Source organism: Argopecten irradians, chromosome 6 (assembly GCF_041381155.1).
Source record: "Argopecten irradians isolate NY chromosome 6, Ai_NY, whole genome shotgun sequence".
Lineage (NCBI taxonomy): Eukaryota > Metazoa > Mollusca > Bivalvia > Pectinida > Pectinidae > Argopecten > Argopecten irradians.
Genome location: NC_091139.1, coordinates 29,161,451 through 29,181,257, shown reverse-complemented (window position 1 = coordinate 29,181,257; position 19,807 = coordinate 29,161,451). Strand labels below are relative to the sequence as shown.

General features: G+C 34.8%; 1 protein-coding gene across 7 annotated transcripts in view; it reads left to right on the top strand.

The window, feature by feature from the left end:
• Nucleotides 1–19,807, top strand: part of LOC138325564 (hydroxymethylglutaryl-CoA synthase 1-like) — a 36,563-nt gene that overhangs the window by 13,075 nt on the left and 3,681 nt on the right. For 3 of the 7 annotated variants that reach the window (XM_069271311.1, XM_069271312.1, XM_069271317.1), the window contains 8 exons: nt 2,169–2,644; nt 3,175–3,300; nt 13,341–13,505; nt 15,625–15,781; nt 17,232–17,402; nt 17,765–17,997; nt 18,652–18,848; nt 19,630–19,749. In XM_069271311.1, the coding sequence (XP_069127412.1) occupies nt 2,188–2,644; nt 3,175–3,300; nt 13,341–13,505; nt 15,625–15,781; nt 17,232–17,402; nt 17,765–17,997; nt 18,652–18,848; nt 19,630–19,749 (1,626 nt within the window). In that variant the 5' untranslated portion in view covers nt 2,169–2,187. The other 4 variants (XM_069271316.1, XM_069271314.1, XM_069271315.1 and 1 more) reach the window with 4 other exon arrangements.

The window sequence follows — 19,807 nt, the reverse complement described above, 5'->3', positions numbered from 1 at the left end:
GTGAGATTCTGTTTGTTGGTGCATGTGTTGTACATGTTTGTTGTGACATATATTTATGTTTGATGATATATTGTAAAAACATTTCTCAGTCAAAATGTGTATTTTAATGTCAGAAAAATAGTATAGATTTTCTGTAACTCTGTTGTATAATATTTACAGCTTGATTAAAGGTCTCCTCAGTTCATTAATTTAACATGCTGCAATCACTCAGTATATGTATATGCTGCATTCATGTTTCAAAGCCTCCAGCATAATAGCAGCATATGCTGCAATTGCAGTTCATGCTGCATATTGGTTAAATATATATTGGTAAAGATCCATTTATTTGATTTTTTTTACTTAAATTAAAAGCATGACAATTCATTTTGAAATTTAGGTATGATTATTAATATAAGTTAAAAGTGACTTAATCTATACAAAAATGCATAGACTTCTAAAAGGACCCATGGACGTTCACTCATGGTCACTTACGGGACAGTGGAACTCTATATTTTGCAATTTCGATCAAGGTACTTGTAAAAGTAGTTGTAGATTGATCACTGCTGTAGGTCAGTGGTACCTTTAGGCCGTTTGTAACGATAAAATAAGTAATGGCTTGATGAGATCTTTGAAAAAAATATGGAACATTACCAACGTAACCTTGTTTGCATGTTTGATTTTGTGTAGTATTTACTTAAGTAAACTTTAATGCTCATTTTCGTTCACTAGCTTTGTTAACATCTTCAAAGTATTGTTAGAGTTTAGTTTGATTGATTAGGTAAACGTCCTATGAACAGCCAGGGTCATTTAAGGAGGTGCCAGATTTATAGGTGAAGAAAAGCCAAATTCCCCCGAGAAAAACCATCGACAAGCAGTCAGTAGCTGGCAACTGCCTCACATGGAATTGTATTAGGCCTCCACCTTTGGGTTTGCTGCCTTGTTGGTAATATGTCAGGACATCCACCTGGCCATTGCAATCTTTTATTAGTTAGATGTTTTCATCAGCACATATATTATATGGTTGATACTTTGGTATTACTCTTTCATGGTCCATGAATATTGATGTTATATGCTAAATTATACTCTTTATCATACTGTAAAGTTATAAAGACTGCATTTCCTGTAAGTGCTTGATATGTAATGTGGAAAAATACACAGTAAATATCTATCACATATTTCATCATGAGGATGAATATGACTGAGTCAATTAAATTACTTCCTTAACTGTACAAATTTATATCCTGGAGCTGACTCCTGAGGTCAATGTTTGTATTTTCATGGTTCATTGATTTTTGTAACATTTTTCATCCTTATCTGGAGATTTTTTTCACTCCATTTAACACATTATTCATGGAGTAAAAAAAAATTACCTGGTAAATATTTTCATGAATATATATTTGATTAATACCTTGTACAGTTCATTTCCATATGGTCATGCAGATGATGGAGAATAGATGTACGTATTGTTTGAAGATATGTACATTATTATTTTATCATTACATTGTATTGATTTTATAAGTAATACTATTTTCTTTCATTACTGATTTAGACATGTGGAACATTCAGTGATAAGCAGTAGCTCATCTTGCGCTAATGAAGGTTGATAATATCTGATTAATATACATAGATAAAGTCGCTTATACAAAATAATCTCTTTATAAACACAGTATATGTCATGACCAAATATATTTGTATTCTGATCTATTTATAGATATTACCAAGTTGTTGCTTCTAATGCTAAAAATAGATACAAGTATCATAAACCTTATACATTTATTGGGTATTTTGTTTCACCTCTTTATAGTCTCAGATGTACATACAGGTACATACAGATATATGTATATATATATGTTACAGACGTTATGGATTTCATTTCAATTTAAGGAAGATAATTTAAAGTATGCTTTTCTCTGCCTAACGTTTATTCACTTTGCTAACTTATTTAAAATGTCACTATTTTGTTTGTCATATTTACTTTTACAGTAAAAAGACTATTTGAGGTTTGTTTTAGATTGTTTGAGAATAATATTAAATTAAGAGAAATTTAATTGAAATTTAGAATTTTGCTTTAAGGAGAAGTTTGGATAGAGCTTGTTTATGTTTAGATTTTATTATTAAGTACATGTACCGCTGCATGTACACAAGGATTTAGTGTAGTAGTAGTATAATTTGTCCATTTTATTTTCCAGGAAGACTTGAGATATAACGATGCCTGGACCAGCTAGTATGGACGACACTGACAGACACTTCCCTAAGGATGTTGGCATTGTTGCCATTGATGTTTACTTTCCGTCCCAATATGTTGACCAGTCAGAGTTAGAACAATATGATGGTGTGTCCACGGGGAAGTACACCATTGGTCTCGGACAGGACAAAATGGGGTACTGTACTGATCGGGAGGATATAAACTCACTTTGTCTAACAGTGGTGCAGCGTTTGATGCACAAACTTGAAGGTCACATTAGTTACGAAAGTATTGGACGTTTGGAGGTTGGTACAGAAACAATCGTAGACAAATCAAAGAGTGTGAAGTCTGTGTTGATGCAGTTATTTGAGGAGAGTGAAAATACTGATTTAGAAGGAATAGACACAACGAATGCTTGTTATGGAGGGACGGCAGCTCTTTTCAATGCAATCAACTGGATTGAATCAAGTTCATGGGATGGTATGTAAATTTGAGTGTATTAATAGAAACTTTCCATGGGAAATGTATTATCATATTTGACAATCTGCTAAAATTCCATTAGTACAGGTTTTATCAGCCTTAGTAGGCCTCTATAAAACTTCTGAAGGATTTCTGATAAATGAAACAAAACACTAAAAAATGTACCTTAGGCTTATCCATATGATGTACCGTCCTTTACATAAATTGTGAATTATATGACCCTGGGGTCTCAAGTTTCTCCCTTGGAAGGGGGTCAAGTTAACTCTAAATTATATATAGGAAAAACACATTTATGAAAATCATTTGCTTAATTTAAAATAGGAAATAAGTCAAACTTTGTGAAGTACAGTATTGTTTCAAGTTAAATTATTCATCAATAAAACCACTCAACATTTATCTATCCAAAATCATCAAAGTTTGATGGATCTACATAGGTTGTACCAAAAATTGGCATTTGTCAGAATATTCCATTAAGAAGTCTCTGAAAGTAATAGCTGTGTCAGGCGGTTATGATTTTGTTTTTATTTCAGGACGTTACGCTCTTGTGGTGGCTGGTGACATTGCAGTGTATGCGACAGGGAACGCCCGATGTACAGGAGGGGCAGGCGCAGTAGCCATGCTCCTCGGAAACTATGCTCCACTGGTGTTTGATAGACGTAAGTTCTTGAGAGTGAACTTTACATCAATGAGCTCTCAGAGGAAGATATTTGGATAATTACCATGTTATATCATACACAGTGACATATCAAAATAATTTTAAAAGATACAAATATGTGTTGTGCTGTCTGTCCATTGTATAACCTAAGGCATGTTAGGAGATTTCTTATAATGAAGATATTAGTTCCCCACCAAAATCAGGTCACCGTGACCTAATGCTATGACCTTTGACCTCAGCTAAAGAAAAAACTTGTTGAGGTATATCTCCTATTCTATTAGGGATTGGAACTTCATACTTGTTATGTTGGTCCACCTAGCTAGGTGAGACAGTGTATTGCATACTTAACTAGATCACTTATTTTCATCTCCCCCGCTTTCTCCAAAACGGGGGATACATGTATAAATTTGGGTTTGTCTGTCTGTCTGTCCGTCTGTTTATACATCCATCTGTCGGTCTGTCCATCTGGCTGTAACACTTTGTTTCCGTGCAATAACTGTAACAAATGTAAACCGATTTTCTTAAAACTTGGTGACAAGATTAAATGCCTTAAGGGCTCAGCCAAGTTTGATCGCGACTGTCAATGAACCTCATTTAGCGGAGTAATGGCCCTTTGAATAACTGAAAACGTCATTTTCTGCCATTTCCATGCAATAACTGTGAAAAATGTAAACCGATTTTCTGTAAACCGATTTTCTTCAAACTTGTTGACAAGGTTATATGCCTTAAGGGCTCGGCCAACTTTGATCGCAACTGTCAATGAACCTCATTTAGCGGAGTTAGATCCCTTTGAATTACTAAAAAAAGTCATTTTATGCCATTTCCGTGCAATAAATGTAACAAATGTAAATCGATTTTCTTCAAACTTGTTGCCAAGGTTAAATGCTTTAAGGGGTCGGGCCAATTTTGATCCCGACTGTCGATGAACCTTATTTAGCGGAGTTATGGCCCTTTGAATTACTAAAAATGTGATTTTCTGCCATTTCCGTGCAATAAGTGTAACAAATGTAAACCAAGTTTCTTCAAACTTAGTTCAAGGTTAAATACCTTAAGGACTCGGCCAAGTTTGATTGTGACTTTAGAGCTTCTAATTTTACTTCAAGTTAAAAATATGAAAAATAATTAATTGCATCCTGAAAAAATTCCGTGACACTATATCCTATATGGAATGTAGTACTGATTGCGCATGCACCAAATTTTTTTATAATATTTTTTGTGTTAATTAGACATATATATACACGATTGAATACAGATTATTGTTCAAATGATAAATATCATTTATGCTCTGTCGGCGGTGGAGCATCTTTAATCAATTTAATTATTAAATATTAATCAATTTTTGGTAAACGTTGTAACAAAGTTGAATGCCTTAAGTGCCTGGCCAGGTTCAATCAACTCTTTCAGCGGATGTTGTTTATCAGAGTTGTTGCCCTTTAATTTACTACAAATGTCATTTTTCTGCAGTTTCTGTGTAATAAGTAACAAATGTTAAAACTAATATTGTTAAAACTTGGTACCAAAGTTAAATGCCTAAAGGGCTTAGCCAAGTTCGATCGCCACTTTTGGCAGATCTTAATTAGCAGAGTTAACGTTATGGCCCTTTGATTTAATAAAAAAAAAGTCATTTTCTGCCACTTCCGTACAATAACTGCAATGAATATTAACAGATTTTCTTTAAACTTGGTAACAAAGTTAAATGTCTTACTTCCGAATAAGACTTCAGTTGATTTTTTCATGTTTCAACCAAGGTTAAACCTAACCTCAATAATGTTTATCTACAATATGTCCTGAAAGCAGGGGATGGAAATTCCACGAATTTGCTTGTGGCCTTTGACCTCAATTTAAAAGCAAATCTTGTACAGACTCTCTGTCAAACATTACATCTAGCCAATACATTGATTTGGTTTAGTATTAAAGGTTGCTACAACTATTCGCATCTTTGCTAGCCAAGATTTCTGATCTGCCTTCTTCTCTTCAAGATCATAACCCTGGGATGGCTGGCAAAGATGATTATTCTAGAACTGCTTAATGTTTTGCAAGGAAACAAAATGTAACTTTGAGTATCACTGAGACTTAACCAAGATGTCAGTGAAAGTTTCTTATGGTCACTTCAATTTCAAAAGTTTCATTTGCTCTATGGATTAATCCAACCATCCCCCCCCCCCATTCTTTGTTACATAACAAACCATTGGATATAACAGGATATGAAACTATTCAATTATAAGATTCTTTTGACGAAGTAAATCCCTCAAATGGGATTGTGTAACGTCTAAAATTGACTATGTATTGTAGCTCCAATTGTAACTATTGAACTTAATTCACAATGCATGCAGTCAAGGTAGTCACTAACCACTAAATATTAATGTTTGATTGGTGTTCTATGGAGAAATACATTCATTATTTGTTTGTAAGAGGTTCATATTTGTTGGACTGTTCTTGGCTAGTTCATCATACACCTTAAACAGACATCTTGGCTTAATTTCAAGGAAGGGACTTGAGAATAGAGAAGATGCTCAAACACACACTCAAGTACATTGACAAGTCAATTGATTTTCAATACCGACTAATCTAGCTCTCATTGTACAGTAAGTGAGCTAGGGACCCTGTCATAATTTGTGTATACACACTAGCTAGTCCAGGGCTGGAGTAGGACTTTGAACCTAATTTGAAGTTACCAAACCTTTAGACTGTTATACCCTACAGATTTGGCAACAATCAGACTTTCAGGGGGAGATGATGGTAGATCCAGATTTGTTTAGCTGGTTTTATACACAGGTCAAAGTCCAAGTCAGAGGTATCAGGGCTCTTGTGTACATATATAGAAATGAATAGTGTAGCTAGTTATTGTTTCTGTTTTGAGTTTGATTTGCTATTCAGATATATTGACATGTACAGTACTCTCTAACCTTTACCATTCCAATCTCATTTGGTATTAAAATGGTTCTAGAAGTTGAGAAATGCATACCTGGTATTAAGATTCTTTATCCTTGTTAGTTTGTAGTTTTATATAGATATTTTAAATATGATGCTGCAATCAATAATCAGTAGTCTTTATTTTATTTATACTTGATGACAAAATGAGTCAAAGACTTGTCAAACTTTTGGTCAAGTATACATAAAAATGTATACCAAATGCAAGCTAGGCCACAAAGATGAAAAGTTGACAGTTGTCAGATTCTGTGCCAATGGATTTACATGTACATGTACATTGTACTGAGAAATAAATCCTGATTAACATAATACACATGTATGCCAATCCTTTTAGCTGAATAAGTAGTTTTCAATTTTTAGCCCGTCATCATCATGATCAGATTGTGGGCTATTTAAATCGCTTTTCGTCCATGGTCCGGAAGTCATTCCTTCAGTCCAATAACATTTCTTGTAACTGCTATTTCTCAGAAAGTACTGAAGGGATCGTTATAAAATTTCACATATAGATTCCCCTTGGGCCTTTGTGGTGCAAAAAGCATTTTGGGACTGATCAGTCAATAAGATGGTCGCCAGGCAGCCATCTTGGATTTTGATACTTAAAGTTAGTTACCGCTATTTCTCAAAAAGTACAAACCGGATCGTTCTCAGATTTTTTTACATGTAGGTTTCCCTAGAACCCTAGTTGTGCATGTTACATTTTTGGACAGATCGGTCAATAAGATGGCCACCAGGCCGCCATCTTGGATTTTGAAAGTTAAAGTTTATTACCGCTATTTCTGAGAAAGTACAAACCGGATCATTCTCAGATTTCACATGTATGTTCCCCCAGGGCCTTTGTTGTGCATATTGCATTTCAGGACTGATCCGTCAACAAGATGGCTGACTTGCAACCATCTTGGATTTTTGTTGGTGAAGTTTGTTACCACTATTTCTCAGAAAGTACTGAAGGCATCTGTCTCAAACTCCATACGGAAGTTTCCCTTTGGCCTTACATGTGCATAATGCATTTGTGACTGATTGGTCAACAAGATGGCCGATAGGCCCCATCTTGGATTTTGATAGTTTAAGTTTGAAATGCAGAGAAACGATCCCTCTGTCTTATGTCAGACATAGATCATGCTAAAGGCACCTTAACATCAACAACAAAAATGAAACCTTACTCCAAAAATTTGATATGATTGCAGAGTGCTACCGATACTTGTACTCAATTCTCTTATAGTTACAATCAACCTACAGCTATTTGATAGATATAAACTCAGGGTTATGTACCACAATGCCCCTAATCCTATGTAACTTATCACCTTTTGAATCACTGGGATTGATGGTTAATGCAGATGGTCATTAAGCTGTTTATATGGTCTGTGTGTAATTCATGAATATACTGTTATCATTCATAAATGCCGAGATAGTTATTAAGTTACATGCCCTCACCATGAAATGAAAGGCTTTACAATACATTTTGTCCCCTTCAGTTCTGTCCACTCTGAGTCTTGTGTCCTATTCTCACCTGTCATGTCAACTCCTGTTTGATACGAAGGAAAGGCATTTATGTTTTAAATTTATAGATAATCTTTTTTAGCTCACCTGGCCCGAATGGCCGGGGTGAGCTTATGTCATGGCGCGGCGTCCGTCGTCCGTCCGTCGTCCGTCAACATTTCCTTTAAATTGCTACTAGTCATAGAGTTCTGGATGGATTGTAACCAAATTTGGCCACAAACATCCTTGGGGGAAGGGGAACAGAACTTGTATAAATTTTGGCTCTGACCCCCCGGGGGCAGGAGGGGCGGGGCCCAATAGGGGAAATAGAGGTAAATTCTATAAATCGCTACTTGTCCTAGAGTTCTGCATTTATTGTAACCAAATTTGGCCAGAAACATCCTTGGGGGAAGGGGAACAGAACTTGTATAAATTTTGGCTCTGACCCCCCGGGGGCAGGAGGGGCGGGGCCCAATAGGGGAAATAGAGGTAAATTCTATAAATCGCTACTTGTCCTAGAGTTCTGCATGGATTATTGTAACCAAATTTGGCCAGAAACATCCTTGGGGGAAGGGGAACAGAACTTGTATAAATTTTGGCTCTGACCCCCCGGAGCCAGAAATTTTGGCTTGACCACCGGGGGCAGGAGGGGCGGGGGCCAATAGGGGAAATAGAGCTACTTGTCCTAAATCCAAATATAAATCTGACCCAAGGGACAGGAGGGGCGGGCCCAATAGGGAAATAGAGGTAATCTATAAATCGCTACTGTCCTAGAGTTCTGCATGGATTGTAACCACATTTGGCCAGAAACATCCTTGGGGAAGGGAACAGAACTTGTATAAATTTTGGCTCTGACCCCCGGGGGCAGGAGGGCGGGCCCAATGGGGAAATAGAGGTAAATGTAAGAGTTCTGCATGGATTGTAACCAAATTTGGCCAGAAACATCCTTGGGGGAAGGGGACCAGAACTTGTATAAATTTTGGCTCTGACCCCCGGGGGGCAGGAGGGGCGGGGCCCGATAAGGGAAATAGAGGTAAATCCTATAAATCGCTACTTGTCCTAGAGTTCTGCATGGATTGTACCACCCAAATTTGGCCAGAAACATCCTTGGGGTTAACAGAATTCGTATAAATTTTGGCTTTGACCCCCTGGAGCAGAAAAAGTGGGGCCCAATAGGGGAATTAGAGGTTAATATTCAAATTTCTTCAGAAAATAAACAATGAACTTGTATTCAGAACATTACTTGGCATTACCAACCAGGTGAGCGATACAGGCCCTCTGGGCCTCTTGTTTCTGAATGTAATAAAATTTGTCTGAGTGACCACCTGTGTATAAAGACCAGCCACCCTTTGTCCCTTGTGTGGTATTTATAGATAGGTTTGACTCTGTACTCTAGGTTTTGTAGACACTTTAAAAAGAAAAAAATTGTCAAGTAATCAAAATGTCAAGAAATGAAACCAATCATATATGTGTGAGAGTATAATGACAAGAAATAAAAAATTGAAAATGTGTACCATAAAAGCAAAGCTGTCCAGTAATAAAAATGACAAGAAATAAACAATTGAAAATGAATGTGTACTCATAACAGAAAAAATGTCAAGTAATTAAAATGACAAAAAATAAAAGTTGATACATTTACACAGGTATTTGGTACAGTATATACATTATTTACTGGTCAAATATACCCTTATGCCTGATACAGAAAATCATATATACAGGTAGGCCTATGTAGTATCCCATGGTTAGATTTACTATAGAAGGCTATCTGGTATACATGTAGTGTTATAATAGACTCCTATATTGGTCAATACCCCTTAGGCCTGATAGGATATTGATACTTTAAATGTATAAGAGGTTTAAATAGCAAGTTATACAATATGCAAGAGAACAGAGTGAACTTTGATACTAGCATGGTGTGTCGACCTGTAATGATAACTATCAGTGGCTTATAGATTGACTTACAAAAGAAATCTGAATATGATTAAATAACTAAGTCATTTACAGTTATTTTTGATGCAAAAGCATTCATCCTTTAGAAAACTATTTGTTACAATAGTGATACAAAATTAAAATGATTTTTTACATGTGTACACAATTTAATGTTTGCAAATTAAAAGATTAGATAGAACAAAAATGCAAATAAATATTCTTACTGAAACATCATACCGTTTGTTGAAATACAAAATGTATAGTATTTTGCAAAACGTTTTAAAGAGAACTTTTTCATTGATTCTACTGGATAAAGGAATACTGTAATTAATAAAAAATTATCGTATTGATGGTGCATGTATCTTAATTAAAAAAGGGAGATAATAAGGAGACTGAAACGAGAACAAAGATGAGATGTACATGTGAACACAATGAGCCATTTGATGTTGACTGAACTCTCTAACCCCTCAGCACGACCTGATCTTGTTTTCCTGAAGTTTTATATGTATACAGGCCTTGTGGTATTATGAAGTGTTTTGATATATGCTTCTCAGCAGCATCGGACATGGGAATATGAGTAATCTCTTATGCTATGTTATAGGTGAGCTTGACAACAAGGATCAACGACTGGAGCACTTCCTTGTGGTTTACAGAAACAATTAAAGTGGTTGTTTCATATTATTGTGTGAAAGTTTTTGTTTATTTCAATTGTCTTATGTCATGATTACTGTGAGTCTTTAAGGTTGAAAGTTCAGGATTCAGGTTCCCGTCACATTACATTTTCATGTTGCTCTATTAATTTATCTGTTCCTCTGTCACTTCATCCCTTTATCGGTGCATACATCCAGTGCTGTGGTGGCCCAGTGGAGATGGCCAGACATATGACCACAAGCCCTCCATGTCTAGGTTTCAAATTTGAATCTTATGTGTGGCATTAACCAGGTACTGTCTGCTGGTCAGTGGTTTTACTGTGGGTTCCGTCCTCCACCAATGTATATGGCATGTCCTTAAATGACCCAGGCTGTTGATCTAACCAAAGTGTCCCTAACCAAAGTGTCCCTATTCATTTATCTGTGTATCGATCAGTCCATTTAACTGTCCATCCATTCTTTCATCTATGTACGTCCACCTGTCCATCCTGTTCCATATAAGCCTCTCTGTGTACAGGAAAAGTTTTGTTATTTGTTGAGTCAAAGATTTTATAAAGTATCTTCAACAATCTAAAATATCTTCCCCTATTCACCAAATACAGGGCTGTGTAACATCCTTCTATGTTGGTGTCTACAGTAACTTCATTCTTACAGAACTCTGGCTTTATATAAAAAAAACATATATCTGTGTCTACACTTCTGAAGGTTTTATTTCGTTTTCCTAGAACTGGGATGTATAAGAAAGTTGCCTGTTTATTCATTCATGTTGTGTACAAAAATCAAATTTAATACAGCTAGCGTAGTTATCAGGAACTACCGGTACTCATATCTTGTCATGCTTCGTTCTCTATTTTCATTGATCAAACATCCAAGATGTTAATCTAATTTCACATTATAGATACTGTGACATATTTGTCTAGCAGCCATTCTCTAATTTTGAAGACATTTGATTGATATATTATTAGCTTTTAGAAATTCTGAATATGTACAAGCTTCATATCTGTTCGAGAATCTAGGTTGTTTACTGCATGTATTGGTGATAGGTAGGGATACTGTTATCTTTATCAGGATTATATATACACAAAGCTGTGAGTCAGGGATCAAAGATTACTAGATATCTCCACAGATAGGGCAAACATGTGGTCACCTGTACCACATGCACACATCACCCCCAGCACATGCCAACAACCAGCCCTGTACCATATAATACTTTATATGAGAGCATTTCTGTAGTCATTATAACTGAAATAAATTAGTACCCTCTGAAGTATGAAAAAGTTATTTTATATAAGTTTATGAAAGCTAGATTTTGAGGTACTGTTAGGTTACTATAAATCTGTAATGACCAATCATAATCTTTAATGTACAGGTTTTAAAACAAAATAAAATAACAAATCTTGTTTTGCCTTTGATACTGTAGTAAGTGAAAAATAGAAAGGATTGAGGAAGGGTGGGGGTTGGGTAATAACTCAACTACAAAATATAAAAAGATTTGACATTATATAGGCATGGGGTAACAGTAGAATAATTACTGTAATGCAAGCTAGGTATTATCAACAAATAAGATAACAGATTATAAGTCAAGGTTATTGCATACTTCAGTACAGATACGTGAGAATTTTAATGTTCTATTTTTTAAATGTTTGACTTTTATATCATGATCATGCTGAAATATATTTTGAAAGATTTTGTGACAAGTTCAAATAGAATATGTCTAATTAATTTATAAAATCTGTTTCTGTTACATAATTTTGCCCTGCTTACACTTTGATTTTCTTTCATATTTTCATGGAAATCTTTAGCTAAGACATAGATAATGAAATATTCTACCACGTAATAAACTGTACTATTATATTATATATGATAAGAACTGGTATTGCAGCAATGAACACCCAACTTCACAATTGTTTGGCTTCAAATTGTAGTGAAACAACTATTAAAAGTAATGTTTCTTGAATTTCAGACTTATTCATAATTGGCTGAACAAATAATTAACAATTATTTGAAATAATTTTTCTTTCAATGATGCTATGTGGAGGTTCCTTAAATGACCCTGGCTGTTAATAGGACGTTAATTAATCAAACAAACAAAGGTTGGATATTTTTTCAACAGGTGAAAGTTGTCTAAATATATGGATTGTTTAAAATCATAAAATCATCATCAAATAAATCAAATAAAAGCAATGAATGAAAATTAGATGATATCTCTGAGGTTTTTACATTCCTTGTTGTAAATGGGAATGGATTTTCAAACACTTGAAGTAGCATTTTTCACAATAAATGATATAACGGGACCTGTCTGGACTGAAATTCAAAAATCCCATATAGTTTTCCTTAAAACACATAATTTGGAGAAAATCACAGAAATAAACAGACATAAACAAGATATAATATCACAAAAATATATAAACTGAAATGGAATATTTTTTTTGCGGGTTCATTTTGAAAAAATAGTCATTTTAATATGCCGCATCTTTGCACTGGATTAAATGGGGGTAGGGTTGTGATTTGCAAACTTTAAGCTTGCAAAATTTTGAATTTGATAGAGGAATCCATGTTTTTTATGATATTTGACAAAAATATTACATTAAGCATATCATATACAAATATTGTGAAATTGACATAGGTTTTCATTTCCTTTTTAGCCTAATAATTGAGTTTTTAGGGGCAGAAATATGCCAACACATGAATATCATGTATAGAAAAGGTCCTGAGAAATAACAAAAATTACTTAGCATTTGTAAAAGTTCATATTTTGTTTTATCATTATCAAGAAATCAACAGGATTGATCAAGAGACTACATTCACCTTAATGTTACAGGAAACGTAATTTTATGAATTTTTCTATTTTCGGTCAGCAAATTTGCACTGATGGTATCTTTCCAGCTCAAATATCTCAAAAGTTGTTCGAGAACACCCATTGTTCTTACAGAAATCTCCATGAAAAAGCAAGAAAATAAGAAATAATGTTAGAAAAAAATGATACAAATTTTCAAAAAGTATGGAGCTACATTAAATACATATGTAATACATTCAGGTAATTTGTTTTGTACAGGTGCTCGAGGAATCCACATGCAGCATGTGTATGACTTCTATAAGCCTGATCTAGCGTCGGAGTACCCTGTAGTGGACGGTAAACTGTCGGTACAGTGTTATCAACACGCCCTGGACATGTGTTACCAACGCTACTCTAGGAAGGCCGAGATGGAGGGATTCAAAGGTGTGACTTTATTTCACCATCAAATTCGATTCTTTCATAGTTAAATCAAGATAGGGATAGGGTATTTAAATATAATTAATTATTTTACAACATCATTTAATGACATTTTTAGCCCACCATCATCAGATGGTGGGCTATTCAAATCGCTTTTCGTCCGTGGTCCGTCGTCCGTCGTCCGTCCTTCCGTCCGTTAACATTTCTTGTTACCGCTATTTCTCAGAAAGGGCTGAAGGGATCTTTCTCAAATTTCATATGTAGGTTCCCCTAGGGCCCTAGTTGTGCATATTGCATTTTAGGACCGATCGGATAACAAGATGGCCGCCATCTTGGATTTTGATAGTTAAAGTTTGTTACCGCTATTTCTCGGAACGTACTGAAGGGATCTCTCTCAAATTTCACATGTAGGTTCCCCTAGGGCCCTAGTTGTGCATATTGCATTTTGGGACGGATCGGTTAACAAGATGGCCGCCAGGCCGCCATCTTGGATTTTGGTAGGTAAAGTTTGTTACCGCTATTTATCAGAAAGTACTGAAGGGATCTATCTCAAATTTCACATGTAGGTTTCCCTAGGGCCCTAGTTGTGCATATTGCATTTTGGGACCGAACGGTCAACAAGATGGCCGCCATCTTGGATTTTGATATTTAAAGATTGTTACCGCTATTTCTCAGAAAGTACTGAAGGGATCTCTCTCAAATTTCACATGTAGGTTTCCCTAGGGCCCTAGTTGTGCATATTGCATTTTGGGACGGATCGGTCAACAAGATGGCCGCAAGGCCGCCATCTTGGATTTTGATAGGTAAAGTTTGTTACCGCTATTTCTCAGAAAGTACTGAAGGGATCTCTCTCAAATTTCACATGTAGGTTTCCCTAGGGCCCTAATTGTGCATATTGCATTTTGGGACTGATCGGTCAACAAGATGGCCGCAAGGCCGCCATCTTGGATTTTGATAGGTAAAGTTTGTTACCGCTATTTCTCAGAAAGTACTGAAGGGATATGTCTCAAATTTCATGTGCAGGTTCCCTTAGGTCCCTAGTTATGCATGTCACATTTTGGGACCGATTGGTCAACAAGATGGCCGATAGGCCACCATTTTGAATTTTAATAATTGAAGTTTGTTAACGCTTAGAAAGTACTGAAGTGATCGGTCTCAAATTTTATATGTAGGTTCTCCTAGGACCTGCATATTGCATTTTGGGACCGATCGGTCAACAAGATGGCCAACTGCAGGTAGCCATTTTGGATAATTGAAGTTTGTTAGTGCTATATATCTCAGAAAGTACTGAAAAGATCTTTCTCAAATTTCATATGTAGTAAAAGTTTGAAAGCAGAGAAAAGATCCCTCTTTCTATTGTCAGACGTAGATCATTCTTTGGTAGGCGCCAAGATCCCTCTGGGATCTCTTGTTTGTATTTCAAAAATGATAGAACTAACTCTAATTATAAGTTCATGTAATGCAAGTTCAAAACTATATGTTTTATGTTGTCATTAAATGATTGCATGAAGGTAAATTTAGTTCAGGTGAGTGCAATTTTAGAAACTATTTACATGTTTACTTTAAGATTGAATTTAGATGTGGCACTTTATATAATGAAAAAAAAAGTTGAAATATATAAATAATGTACATTTGTACTTATATACATAATAAGTTGATCATGTTTTCCTTATATGGTTACCTGCTTGATGAAAGAAATAATCAAATGTGTTTAGGAGATGTGGAAATGTACTATTATAATTCTCCGTTAATGTGCAAACTTTTAATTTTTTTTCTATAAACCTATAAACTTGTGTAAATAAGTCCATATATAGAAGAGTGCATGTTACTTTTATATTAAAAAACCCTGATAACATCTGTTGAAGAGTAATTAAAAGAACTGTTATGGTAGATACAGATCCTTCAAATAAGTTTAAATTCATGTATTGACTAAACAGGACAGATGACACTTGAACAATTCATTCAACTTTGATGTATAAAATATATGCCAATATTGAAATAACTTTAAATCATTGTTGAGGGAAGATTAAATACAAAAAAAAAATAAAAAGAATCAGAAATTTAATAATAAATATATGCAACAATAAATATTAACATTAAAAATTTCTAATGTTTCTTTTACCAGAGGGGAGCAGTTTGATAGACATGGCGGATGGTGTCCTGTTTCACTCGCCCTACTGTAAACTTGTGCAGAAATCATTTGCCAGACTTATGGCTAATGATTTTCTTAACGACAAAAACCCAGACTTTCAAGGTCGCTATGCTGGTTTAGAAGATTTTAGGTGAGTTTTGGTGAGATAGATTTATAAAGTCAAACATTTTTGCTAGCATATATATATGTATACTTACAGTTGTTATATTGTTGCTATTGTTGCCACATATAAATACATATATTTACTATTAGATCCCTTTTGCTCATCCTACCTTGTTAATTAACACGATGTGAAAAGATAGCATATTTAAAGTTTTATATCTTTCTTGAAATGGAAGCTTTTCCATTAGAATTAATTCCTTTTGATTAATTTCATTTAGTTTTGAAATCATTTTACAGCAATATAACATGGTTTGAAAATTGTTTTTGAAATGAAAGTTTCCTTATCAAGCGCATCATTTATGTAATAAGGGAAGTAACTCTGTGAAAATTTTTAATGTAAGCAAATGTTAGCAGTTTTTTTGACAGAACTGTTGGAAATAATAAAATTAAAGGGACATGAACTTAAATAAACCATGTAAATTTGAGTAAAATACATATTTAAGACGTGTCAGATACCTTATTAAGTAATATATATCAATTATTGTGCAAATGTGTCAAATAAAATAATTATAATGGAAATTCCATCTTTCTGTATTTTGAACTGGCCCGGTCGAATTTTGTAACAATAGTATAGTAGTGTTGAATTTTAGTGACATCCCACAATACACTGCATATGTAAACAAAATGGTGGGTCAAAAACGTGGGTGAAACGTCAAGAGTCAGTAACGTGCGCGATTGGGAAAGTAGGTAAATATAAATGGATCACTGAAATGCAAGAGACAGGAGCAACTCCCCCACTTTATACTTGCGTGATGTACATATGTGCAATAAGTCAGGAACCTCCCTTCGCGGTGCCCTGTCGAATGCAAAGTCTCGTTTGACTTTTTACTTATCATTCTTACGCTAAATACAAATTGTTTTATAACAATATGGCTTAAACTTCATTTGTCAACCATTGTAAATTAGAAAATAAAACTCATATTCCTTGTCATGTCAGCAAGTTTGTTGTTCATTATAACCTTGCTTTCGGCCATCTTTCGTTTTTTGTTCCAAAAATAGAATATGACGGTCTATTTTTATCATTTTTGAGGTAGGTATTCCCCACGTTTTCCTGTCTTTTTAGAATACCAATCATTGTAATAAAATATTCGATAAACATCTGAAAACCATATCTAAGCATACAGAACAAATTATTTAAAGTTCATGTCCCTTTAAGGGCAGGCAGTGATTTTTTCCAACATTTTTAGCATCACAATTACAATATCAGAATGGATTGTCACAAGTTGATACCTAGCCTCAAAGGCAGATAATTATGTAATATGCAAAAATAGAACAAAACAGTGTTAATTACTGAGAATAAATTGAGCTTTTCTGACATATTCAACGCTGATATTATGCAATATGAGGACTTCCCTCAGTAAAATGATAGTAATGAGTTAGTTGTCTGTGACACTGAATCCTGTATATTCTGTCTACAGAGATATACGTCTTGACCAGTGCTACTTTGACAGAGAGGTTGAGAAGGCTTTCATGGCCGCCAGTAAACCACTGTTTGAGAAAAAGACACGACAGTCCACGTTACTTAGCAACCAAGTGGGAAACATGTATACACCGTCCCTGTATGGGGGCCTAGTGTCTCATTTAGTCAGGTAAGTGTCTATGTAGTCCCGTAGTCAGTAGATAGACAAAGTGGTTGTCATTTTCCTGTATTAATGAAGACAAGAACTGCAAGTTATTGTTATTTCATTTATTTTCTGTAATTATTGGACTTTTTGACTGGTATTCATGAAAACATACACAGCTCAACCACACATTTGTCATTTAGACTCAAATCTTGTTCTTTTTATAAAATTGGAAATTATGTTAACCTATTCACCCCTGAAGACACATTTAGATTCTTCTAGTTAGAAGACTGGAATAGTCCATTTTTGAATTTCAGGTGTGAATGAGTTACACGTAAACATTTTAGTTTGAGCACCTTTTGTCAAGTACTTTCATTTTCACTGTGCAGTCAGACCATGGAACAGCTGGCTGGACAGAGAATTGTATTGTTCTCCTACGGGTCTGGCTTAGCGGCCTCCATGTTCTCGCTGCGGATCACGGAGGACATGTCTGCAATATCAGGTCTACCCGTGCTCTACTCCTGTCTTAGTGATGTGAAATCCCGCCTCGAGAGCCGGCAAAAGAGTTCTCCACAGGAATTTGATCGTATCATGAAGCTTCGAGAGGATACACATAATAAAGGTATGTGAAAAACGAATTATCATAACAGTCAAACCTGTTTATAAAGATCCTCTATGGGACCAAGACTTGTTTGGCTTTCATTGGTCATGGTCTTAGGTTGGCATTTTGTTGTTTGAAACAATTTAGAATTTCAGAAGAACTCAGTATCTAAGTCATTCAATTAGATTAATTTCAGAACAATTTATGCTTAGAATTATATTAATTAGGATAAGAAGAATAATATAGGTTTATGGAAATTTTAAACAAATGTCTTGCAAAGGACATAACTGAATTTATACTTTTGACATTTTATGAAATTATCACCATTAGACTTAACATTTTCATCTATTTTAAGTAATCTTACTGAAGAATAGATGAAATTCTTTGATTCCAGTTATTGAGAGTCTTTATGAAAATTTGATTTCACTTGTATTTTATTAAAGAATTTCATTTCCTATAAACACACAAAAAATATGTACTTTTATTAGATATTTTAGACTTTTTTCTTTTTATTCTGCAATTTTTTTGCTATCAAAAAAAAAAAAAAAATGAATCACTTTATTTATCTGCAAATGCACAGATAAACATTATTCCATTGGTCAGAAAATCATTTGTCCTGAACAACAGAAATTCAATAATGTCATATATAATGTTAATTGTTTGATTCCATCACAGCTCCCTATGTACCTGTAGGACCTATTGACACACTTTTCCCAGAGACGTGGTATTTAACAGGAATCGACAGTATGCATAGACGTTCATACGCTAAAGTGCCCCCGGTACCTACCAATGTGGCTAACGGCCATACCTCATCCACAGTGGAACCTTCACCGATGGATGTTTCTAGACTGGAAGGTCCAGATACTGTAAAGGTACTTATTTTAGGACACTCAAATTTCAGCATGATGGAGGAAAAATGTAAATGATTGTTTAAATGGATATGATTGTAATTCGGTGGGTCAATACTGGAATCAGCCTTTTACAATATGTAGCACTGAATGTGAATTAGAACATTAAAACCACTTAAATAAAACTACTACTAAAATAAGTACATTTAGAATATACAAGAACATAAACATCATAAAGTAGTCTTCATTATCTTCTGCTGATCGTTTTCAGCATTGTTCTAGTAGCATTACAAATTAAACATAACACTCAAGAATAGATCATTTCAACAGAAATGATAATTAAAAGAACTGCAAAAGATATTTATTGGAATGAAAAATATTGGTGTATATGTAATATGGGACAAGGAAGTAATTCCAACCGTAGAGACAAAGAAAATTGTCAAATTTCGAGGCGATCTACTCCTTTATCAAGACATATAAAAGGAACAAGATTATAGTATACGAACAGCAATGCGGGACAAAGTTTGACAATTTTCTACACGGTTGGAATTACTTCCTTGTCCCATATTAACCATTTGAAGTAATTCGTTTACTACAGACTTAAGTTTGATGGGATCCTGTGTCATCTGAAAAATCCTGTTGATGTTACTTCTTTAACCCTGTATATGTAATAGAAACATAAATATTCATATATGCTTAATACTGGTAATGTACAAGGAGAATATAATGAGTTTTTTCCCAAAATAACTAAATACCTTCAAGGAAATGAAAATCATGTGAACTGTTTTCCATTTCATGATTTCAGAGGAAAAGAAAGACAGAGGATGAATCAGGAAGTAGCTCTGTAAAAGTCTCTTCTCCGATAAGTTTATCAGGCGATGACTCGCTGGTCACAGTACCGAGTGGTACATCTACTACTATAGAGGTAGGTTTGTAGTCAGACTTAAATACCTCGCTCAACTTTCCATCGCATTACAATGTGA